The sequence below is a fragment of the Schistosoma mansoni genome, chromosome 6 (assembly GCF_000237925.1).
Source record: "Schistosoma mansoni strain Puerto Rico chromosome 6, complete genome".
NCBI lineage: Eukaryota > Metazoa > Platyhelminthes > Trematoda > Strigeidida > Schistosomatidae > Schistosoma > Schistosoma mansoni.
Genome location: NC_031500.1, coordinates 13,303,348 through 13,314,228, shown reverse-complemented (window position 1 = coordinate 13,314,228; position 10,881 = coordinate 13,303,348). Strand labels below are relative to the sequence as shown.

Genomic DNA, 10,881 nt, shown 5'->3' with positions numbered 1-10,881 from the left:
GACGAGTGCCAAGTAGCACGAAACCCGGGTCCAGGGTTTCCTGTTGACCACCTCCAACCACCACCTTACCTCAATATATATAGTGCAAGCAGTGTCGAGCCACCTAGACTGGGGGGCACATTGCAACGTGATCGATAGCATTCGATCAGCACTGAGAAGGACTTGACATGCTTGACATTGATCACCACCCAGTGATCAATCAATTGTGATTGCCTTGTAATGCACATTGGTGATTTCTTTAATGTAGGTCCGATCCACTTCCAACGTATTTTCCTAATTTCCTCTTCAGCTGGAAGCTGGTTTGTCTTCTCCCATAAAACGCTGTTGCTGATAGTATCCGGCCAGTGAATGTTGAGTATTTTGCGTAAACAACTGTTTATAAATACTTGTACCTTCCCGATCATGGTCGTAGTAGTTCTCCACGTTTCAGCTCCGTACAGTAGAACTGTCTTGACGTTCGTATTGAAGATTCTCACTTTGAAGTTAGTTGTCAGTTGTTTTGAGTTCCATATATTCTTCAGTTGTAGAAATGTTGCCCTTGCTTTGTCAATCCTCGCCTTTACATCTGCATCCAATCCTCCTTGTTTATCAACGATGCTTCCCAGTTACGTGAATGTTTCCACCTCTTCCAGAGTTTCGCCATCAAGTGTGATTGGGTTGGTGTTCTCCGTGTTGTATTTGAGAATCTTGCTTTTTACTTTGTGTATGTTTAGGCCTATTGATGCAGAGACTGCTGCTACATTTGCTGTCTTCATCTGCATTTCTTCATGTGTATGAGAGAGGAGGGCTAGGTCATCTGCGAAGTCCAAATCATCTAATTGATTCTGAGAAGTCCATTGTATTCCGTATTTCCCCTCAGATGTCGAAGTCTTCATAATCCAGTCAATCACCAGAAGGAAGAGGAATGGGGAGAATAGACAGCCTTGTCTGACTCAATTACAGAATAATATCGTATAAATAATTATCGAGAAATAAGGTAAATTTCAAATACATCAAACATCAGTTTACATAATGATCACCTATTTACCTAGGATTCGGCTTCAAAGTGAGTATTTTATTATTTATAAGAAAATCCAAAACCTGTAAAGATTATTTTAGTTGTCAACCAACAACTCAATGATGATAATATTGGGTGCGATTTGCATTGTTTCACGAACCGAATGATGTTTGAAATTTGAAACACAATGGAGTTTAATTAAACTGTTTAACTTTATTTTTGCTACAACAAGATTTAACAGGTTCAACTCAACACACAGTAGTAAGTGTATGTTTCAAAATAGTTGTAAATGAGATTGAAAAACGTATAGAGTATTCATCAGATACTTAATAGTCCAACATGTCAGTCTATCATGTAGACTAACTATAGATATTTGAAAGCAATTCACATAAATCGTTTCAATTCTAGCACTGCAAAATTTTCTGAGATGTTTAATGACTTGTTAAACTTACTTGATGGAGATTGGTTTTTGTTTATTTTTTTAAAACCATATTATAGTCACTCAGTGTTACACTGATAATCCAGCTTATTCATTTTATAAACTGTTTTCTTTCATTTTATTGGATCTGATTTAAAATAGATCCTGATTAATGAAGTTCGATCATGTTGATTGTGAGAAATTTCCCTATTAATGTCATTGAAATGTATATCGTTTTATTATAAATCTAGTCACATGAATTTAAATGTATAAAGCATTGAATACCAACTGAGTAGTCATAAAGACCAAGTGCTCCTGTGTTTACTGGAAGTTTTAAGCTCAATCTGTGGTTGGAGTGCCGTTTTAGGATGGAACAACTTTGTAGTGCATTCAGATTTCCAATGGTTGATTAACTAAGGTCAGTTCATAATGTACAGTATAATATAACTAGGAATAGTTCATCTGTCATTGAAGTGAATACTCAATTCGAATATTCTTTGCTAACTCTTATTCAGTGAACAATTTGAATTATGTAAAAATACCTAAGGATCATTTATCAGTGAGGCAAAGAAAATAGAATTTTATTTACTAGTTCTGTATAAGACTAAAACCGTTGAATCTTTTGAGAATGATGAAAAAAGATTGTGACATTACCATATTAGTGGTTAATAACTAGATACTATGATGCATTCATGTTACATGGTTTACGTCAAAAACTGACTCTTTAAGGAACAATTGAGTTTTTTTAATCATGTATATCCGTACCCCAACTACTCATTGAACTCCAGAACAATCAAGTCATGAGGAAAGTACTCAAGTTTCATAACATCATATTGATATCCAATTGTTTAAATTTTTAACTTCAATCGATTCATGTTATTTCTGTGACCAGCTGAATTCAGTCATGTAAAGAACAAGCCAGTCACCCAGTAACAGTATCGAATGGTTGGGTAATAGCCCCAATTGACCGAGGTTAAAAAGGAAAATCATTTCATGTTAACTCAATGATCTGAAGGTTAAGAGCCTTAAGAATGAAAATATATTATTTATTAATAATAATCTACCAAATGCTCAGTTTATTCAAAATTATTAAATCAAAACTTGGTAATGATACCTACAAGCTCATAAGAATGAACAATTAAGAAGATTTTTATGGATTGCTTTCAAATATTTAAGAAAGTCAATAATTATTGTTGGTTTACGTGATAGACTGACATGCTGAACTATTCAGTATCTTCTGAAATTCTACATGTTTTTCAATCTAAGTTGCAACTATTTTGAAACATTCACTTACTACTGTGTGTTGAGTTGAACCTGCCCCCAAATGCCCTGGTACGGCCGATAGTGGGGAGGGACCGCCCTCTTTCTCGAAATACTCTCACACGGCCATGCGTATATAGCCTCTGCCAGGGAAGTCCTACTCACTACCTTCTCGTGGCGGGGGTGTTGTTTACGAAATTGAGAGGACGAAAAGTGAATGTCCGGTGCTTTAACCGGGCTGATGAACATAGAAAGTTAACCTGGGGGAGTTGGAAAACTTTGATTCCAAACCAATGGTGCACATGGGCTTCAGTACCCTGAGAGAACAAATGGCGTATGAACCAGTCGTTGGTCACTGGCTACCATAGGACTGCATCTCCTGAAATTTCTCCACTACCTTGTGTATCAGACCTTTAGATTAAAGGCTCTAGGTGTGACCCCTTAAGAAAACCACCTGCTTGGGTCTGGGCACCCGGGCAGTATCATAGCCCTCACATAAATAAATGAAATGACAATTTTTTGTGTGGCGTATACATATCTGGTGCCCCCTTGTACCAATATTTGTGTTCAAATAAATGAATATAATAAATGAGTTGAACCTGTTAAATCTTGTTGTGGCCAAAATAAAGTTAAACAGTTGAATTAAACTCCATTATGTTTCACATTTCAAACATCATTCATTTCGTGGAACAATGTTCACTGTCGTAGAATCCTACAACAGGATCAAACTTCATTCCATTGCTTCACATCTTTCAATGATTATTTAAAATAAATCAATTCATGATGTAATATTTGAAGTTAAATAATCTTTACAATACTTTAACACTCAAAATATCCGAGTTCCTTGCTTCTTTAAATCAGTTGTAATATGTTAACTTAGAATTCTAATTTTATTATTATTTTTATTATGAAAAAAATTATTTTGCTAATTATTTATTTTCATAGTTGAAACTGTGAGTCAATTGAAGCTAGACTACCAAGGAAAACCTGGAAGCACTGGATGACCGATTTGTCCTATTATGAGACTCCCCAGCAGTGCGCACATCTGTTGTGAGATATCAACTCACTGATCACAATTGGTGAACGGTTGCTCAACTTCGTGGATCAGTTGAAGTTAAACATTAACACCGTTGGATGCCGGCTCGGTGGTCTGTCGGTTAAGTGCTTTGGCGCGTGACTGGTAGGTCCAGAGTTCGAACCTCGCGAGGCGAGGTCGTGGATGCGCATTGTTGAGGAGTCCTATAATAGGACGAAACGGCCGTCCAGTGTTTCCAGGTTTTCGATGGTGGTCTAGCTTCAATTGACTCACGCTTTCAACTATGAAAAAACTAAATCTCCACAAAACCCCTTCTGATAATAATAATGATTTATTATCTGCTGGATTTAACTGTTTAATATAATTGTTTAGTGACTGGAAATTAATTGAATACTGATTACATCATAGTTTCTAATTACGTAACTATAACCATTTTTAAAATCCCACTTTATGTTGAGACATTGTTGACCACCCTTTCACTGCCTACTACATGACATTCGATATTAAAGCTATCAACACTGATTAATACAAGAAATGTTTTTTTCCAATATTCAATGAAGAGTAAGATATCCAATTTACCGAATTTTTTTATACCATACTAGTTGAAGGGCGTGAGCCAATTGAAGCTAGACCACCATGGAAAACCTGAAAGCACTGGACGGCCGTTTCGTCCTATTATGGGATTCCTCAGCAGTGCGCATTCACGACCTCGCCTCGCGATATTCGAATCCAGGACCTACCAGGTTTTCCATGGTGGTCTAGCTTCAATTGACTCGCGCTTTCAACTATGAAAACACTAAATCTCTACAAACCCTTTCTGATATACCATAATAAACAACGAAAGAAATTCACCATTATTATTTTATTATTTATTAGACATAATATTTATTGAAACATACAAATATTACTTTATCATTACTGGAATAAACAATAATTAGCATTTACTTAATGTGATATTAATCACTTATGATAATACTCCATCCAAAACAAATTAGGTGAGTAGTTATTGAAAAACATGGCTAATCGTTTCTCATTATTGATTGATGTCTCAGTTTTTCAGGTCTTTCAGTGTTATTTTTTCCAAATTAGTTCTCATATTTTGATGGAGTTTTGTTCTTTGAGATAGAAAGTTTGGTCGCGGATCTTTCATCGTCCTTCAGAAAGATATCATCAGCACAAATTTCGGGTAGAAGTGAAGTGTTTGAATTTCTCTACATGTGGTCCACAGCTTGTCCTGTACACCTCGATGTTGATTGGTTCTTGTTGACCTTAAATCTGTCATTGTTTATTTCTTGGTTTTGGTTCTACCCGAAGTTTGTGCTGTTGATGTCGTTCAAACGGACTATGAAAGCTTCGCAATCAAACCATCCAGCTCTGAGAAAAAAACTCCATCAAAATTATCCACCTGATCTACAAATCTTCTCTAGTAACTGTTTAATGTTTAGAATAAATAAACTTAATTCAGGTTATGGATGATTTGGTTATGCATTTGATGGTGTATAACTTCAACAATTGATGACATCATACGGTGATGTCCAGAGAGTACTTTTAAGGTTCCATCTCAACTGTAATATTTTAATCGCTAAATTCAAGCTCTGTGTAATGATAAGTAAAGATGGATAGTAGCTAGCAGTGGAATCCAGGACGCGCTTTTCGTTCTATTTGGGACACGTCAACTGGATGTACCTGCATCTGAGAGTTGATGTTCACTGCAGGACTGCTAACCACCGTTCATATTTGCTTAAAGTGCTTGTGACTTAAGACAATATCGAGGCAATTCGTACAGGATCCATATATGTCAATAAGAGACTGATCAATTACAGTCCTAAATATCAATCGGAAAAATTCAAATAAACAATACAAGATGAATTTATGTAATGATGTTTGTTTGTTTTTTAAAACGTATTCCAATGGATTATCATAAATTATAAAATAAAATGTCTAATTATTCACCTCAACATGAAGAGTAACTCGACTAATATGAGTTGGATCAATTTCTTCGGCTACTTTTAATATAAATATATTTGGATTGGGCAGTTTTACTGGCGGTTGGTCTAGAAAAAATGTACAAAAAGAAAAAAAAAATCAAATAAGTTTGAAGCTTGTTTTCATCAAATCTAAAGTACTTTTGTATTATACAATAAAAATGTGAAAATCATACATTAAGCAAATCATTTTCACATCTTTGAATCGTTTCTTACACACTTCAATTGTCCTTTATATGCTTCACTATTTTTTCCATTCTGTTTTTAGTACAATTACTCTCTGTTCCCCTACCTATTCTGTTCAATTCAATCTTCTTCTGCCAGCCATTCCACTTTCGAATGCGGCTACATACTACTTATATCTGTCAGCATAAGTAGCATACACCGTATATATATATATAATCTTTCCAAAACTTATTAAGTTACATTTACCTTCTATATATGTTATGTGCTAAATGAACACTGATGTGGCCATTTATTAGAAATGTGGCAAAAATGATTATCCATTACTTGTCATGTGCTTAATCCGGTTGGTTTTTTAACAAGATTTTTTCGACAGTATGGGGTTGCCGGCCCCATGCTTAACCCTCCTTCTTAATGTGGGCTTGAAACCGTCAGTAACTCTAGAAGAGCTACAGGCAAACTCTAACTTGGAATCTTGAAGGGTAACGGAAAAGAGGAAAGCCGAAAAACACACTGCTTCAGGAATTGTAATCAGACATAAAAAGGATGTATAGCAACTGGAAACTGTTACCCAGGACAGAGTTGGATGAAGAGTGCTGGTCAACAGCCTATGCTCCTCCATGAGGGGTAACAGGCTTATGTAAGTAGGTAAGTAAGTAAGTAAGTAGTTACTTGTCATAAATGAACAAAGATTAATATGGTTTAATGAAAAATGGAACATAAAATTGAATATGAAGATTTCACTATACAATAATAAATAAATTCATAATTAATTCGACCACTAAAAATAAATAACGTCTAATTCATAGTGATATTACAGTACATGGAGGCTGAGCTATACTTGATAAAAAATAATCAACAATATTATGGATGTTTACATTTAACTATAGTAATAGAATAAAACATTTAAAATATTGTCCTCTTCTTAATGACGTATATAGTTTACATTGAACCGACAAAACAATAATGATATCCAGAATTAGTATATACAAAGTTTGAATTATCAAATTCTAAGGATGGCTCGTTGGCAAACTCAAGGAAGCCTCGAGAAGCCCAGAAAGAGCCGAAAACATACCATCCAATCCCCGCTAGAGGAACATTCTAGAATGTTGACGTGTAGCTTCCCTATTAAATGAATTAGAAGGGCTCTCTATGTGCCCAATGGCTGTCCGAAATGATGATTTACTTTCAGCCAAAAAATATAAATACATGAGGTTTTTGTGCTATATTGGACACTGTATTGGGAATAACATTCCTACTTACTAGTCTTCGGTCTTCTCTCTTGCGATGTTGCGGGTTCGATCGTTCAAGTAGTCTAGTAGTACGCGGCATGACAAGAATCCAAGTCTTAGATATAACACAAATTAAGCTAGAAATTTCCAACATCATGAAATAGATATCAGATTATAAAATGATAAAGTGTAATTTCTATATCGTTAAGTGAATAATGATACAACGAAATGATCAGTTGAATCAACTGAATAATATTTCATTTCAGTTGATTGTTTATGAAATGGCGGAATTACAAGTCAACTAATTTATATAACATAATAAAAACCTAAATAATCTGAATATATGTTTCACTGTAGTAAAGAAGTTTAATTAAAAACTATGAGGTAGTTGCCAACTTATGACAACGAAATATAGTTGTGTAAAATTGCAAATGGACTGAAGTTAAAATTGTAAATTAGTAATTTTAAGGTTACAGTCTAATTGAGAGATCTAAAGGTCTTGATTAAGGTCTTAGATGTAAACTGTTGAGTAGTCTAATTCTAAGATAACACACCCAACCAGTACTTTCTGGTTTTCACTGATCGTTTAACCAGGAATAGTCCATGATGTACACTGAACTATGACAGTGAATAGTACACAAATCCGTTTTTAGTGATTTACATGGCGAGACTATAATTTATGAACGACCTATGAACGAATCTTAAGTGACCTTGAGAGATGCCAACCAATCAGTAAACAATCAGCATAGAGTAAAAAAATATTATACAAAACCAAATAATTAAAGTGAATACACTTCTTTTATATGGTCCAAAAACTTGTCAAGGTTAGAAAAAGATTCAAAGGTTCCAAAATCGTAATGCATCAGGTAGAGGGACTCAATCATATGGCTCCTTATTGGTTGGTTTCTGGAACCATGATAAGGTCACAAAAACCCTCTTAGCCTCCACCACATAGCTTCATTATTGTTTGTGTGTACTCCAGTTGTGTAAATTTATCCTTTTTATTATAGATATGTCCCTACGATACTCATACTACTGCACAGCCGAAGCTTCAGTAACATCTGCGATTATTGCAGCCAATGTTACTGGTGCTTTTATTATACAGTTGGCCGCAATTATTATAATATGTCTTAGTCTCAATCTGGATCGAACGATAAAGGTTCCTATTCTGGCAAACGTCTTCCTTCAACATATATCACATCGAAGGAAAACATCACGGTAGTCTGCACAAGGTCTACAAGTCATTTAATACTCGCAATTACAAATACAGGAACTTCTTAGTAGTTTCATTTGTTGTAGCCGCTTAATTGTCAAGTCTTCTCTAAAATTCTCTGTGAACCGATCGTACATGAGCGTCAAGTACTGAAATAGGCGCCGTGACCTTGAAATCCCTCAAACGCTTCTGATTGGTTCGTCCATAAATTATAGTCTCACCATTTACATATTTTTGTAATTCTTATTAGTCATCAAATTTTTTGCACTATATTCAATACACTAAATTGTGGTTGCTGACCGCTCATGAAATCACGTCAGTTTGATGAAAATAAATTATTGTTGTGAGAATAACAATCGATGTTATACACTCTTGGTATGATTTGTTATGTGTCGAAAAATATCTTAAAAGAAAGAAAATCGTTTGTTTGTTGTAAAATCTCTATCTTTGAAAGGAAGAAGTTGAGTATATTGATTGCTGTAACATTGTAGATTAGTATGGGGTATATCCCATTCCAATAGTGAAATTATATAAGCATTAAATGATTGACTTTCATTTTTATTGAACATACCTTTTAAACTCTATTTGCAGACAGTTTACTTATTTATTTAAACACATAAACTTTAGTACAAGAAGGCACCACATATATATGTGCCACGTTTCGTCGTTCGATTTGTGTGAGGGCTGGAATACTATCCGAGCTCTCAAACAGAAGCACATGGTTTTCTTAGGGGGCCACTGTCCAAGCCTTTGGCCTGTAGGTATAAAATGCAAGACAGTTCAGCAACATTAGATGATACATTCCCGTGGTAAACGATGACCAACAATAGGTTCATACGCCATTTGTTCTCTCATGATACTGAATCTCAAAAGCACCATTCGTTTAGAGTCAATGTTTTCCAACTTCTCTGGGTGGATTCTCCCTATCAACCGAATCTGTTAAAGCACTGAACATACATTTTTCGTCCTCTCGATTTCGTAAATAACACCCACACTTTTCGGGTGTATGATCCAACTATCCCAACGAATATCAGAACTTTTAACAGATAATGGTTGTATACGACAACTATGATGTCCATCAGGACGACTTACATTGTATATTGTCTCATCTCCTTCAGTTAATGAACGCCTCTGTTTTTTTAAACGTGGACGATATTTAATTTCCATAACAATCTTTCTAGTTGTAAACAATTGAAGTTACTGTATAATTGCATTAGAAATAATTCTAGTCCTTCTATTTAGAATTCATGGTTTCCAACTCCTGTTTCACATTATTGTAGTCAAATATCCTCAAACACTTAATGAATTACATCATTTTAAGACTATTTAGCCTCATATCTCTGATGTTCACTAGTGAAATAACTTTCTGTATCAACTTTTTTTCTATCTGCATTAGTTAATATCACGTGTAATGAAATTTTTGAAAATTTATTACTTACAATTTGATTCATTGATAAACAGGAAAAATAAAATAGTAATGTTGTGTGCTACTTATGTCGACATAAGTAGTATGTAACGCTAGTCAGGAATAGAAGGTCTAACAGCAGTAGGTCGTCAAGATCGAGGAGGGAAAAACGGGTACAGAAAACAATTGGTGTGGAAATACAGAAACATTGAAATTAGTAACAACTAATCAGTAACAATTTTACTCTATAAGCGAATATGGATAGTGGTTAGCAGTGAAATCCAGGACGCACGTTTCGTCCTATTTAGGACTCGTTAGCTGGATGTACCTGCATCCCTGAGTTGATGTTCACTCTGGGACTCAAACCCAGTACCGTTCGCGTCCTAGATTACACTGCTAACCACTATCCATCTTCGCTTATAAAGCTTGTGAATCAAAGCAATATCGAGGCAGAATGCACATATGCCAACAAGAGACTGATCAATTGCAGTCCTAAATAACAATGGGAAGATACAAGTAAACAACAAGTGAATTTTACTCCATGTTTTGAAAAGATCATTGATATAGGAATGTACTCGACTTGATTTATGCGTACAGTAGTAAAGTCAAATGAGCTTTTTTATGCCATTTTGAAAAATTATTGTTATTAATTAATCCTTATTAATTTCGTAACTTTTTAATTGTCTTTCCATAATTTTCTTATCATTCATTACATGATTTTGACGTTAATTGTGTCGAATAATTACGCGGTCATTTTGTTATTCTTATTACGATTACGTAATTCATATTCTCTTTACTTTGAATATGAGTAACTGTTATCATAATCAGTGTGGGGTTGTGCAGATTGTTAAGTTTTTGATTGAGGTAATAAATCTATGAATATCAGACCACCATTGAAAACCTGGAAGCACTGGACGGCTGTTTCTTCCTAGTATGGGACCCCTCATAATCTTTTCTATTACGTACTACGATTATTAATTTTAAACATATAAATAAGTATCAGAAGGGGTTTTGTGGAGATTTAGTATTTTTCATAGTTGAAAGCGTGAGTCAATTGAAGCTAGACCATCATGGAAAACCTGGAAACACTGGACGGCCGTTTCGTCCTATTATGGGACTCCTCAGCCGTCCAGTGCTTCCAGGTTTTCAATG

At 35.0% G+C, this 10,881-nt stretch overlaps 1 protein-coding gene across 1 annotated transcript; it reads right to left on the bottom strand.

The window, feature by feature from the left end:
• Positions 1 to 5,652: 5,652 nt before the first annotated feature.
• Positions 5,653 to 9,775, bottom strand: Smp_156200 (hypothetical protein; the record flags this gene model as incomplete). The annotated part of the gene is made up of 3 exons (XM_018798321.1): positions 5,653 to 5,765; positions 9,341 to 9,497; positions 9,764 to 9,775. The coding sequence occupies 3 exons, from the start codon at positions 9,773 to 9,775 to the stop codon at positions 5,653 to 5,655; spliced, it is 282 nt and encodes a 93-aa protein (XP_018653274.1).
• Positions 9,776 to 10,881: the final 1,106 nt, after the last annotated feature.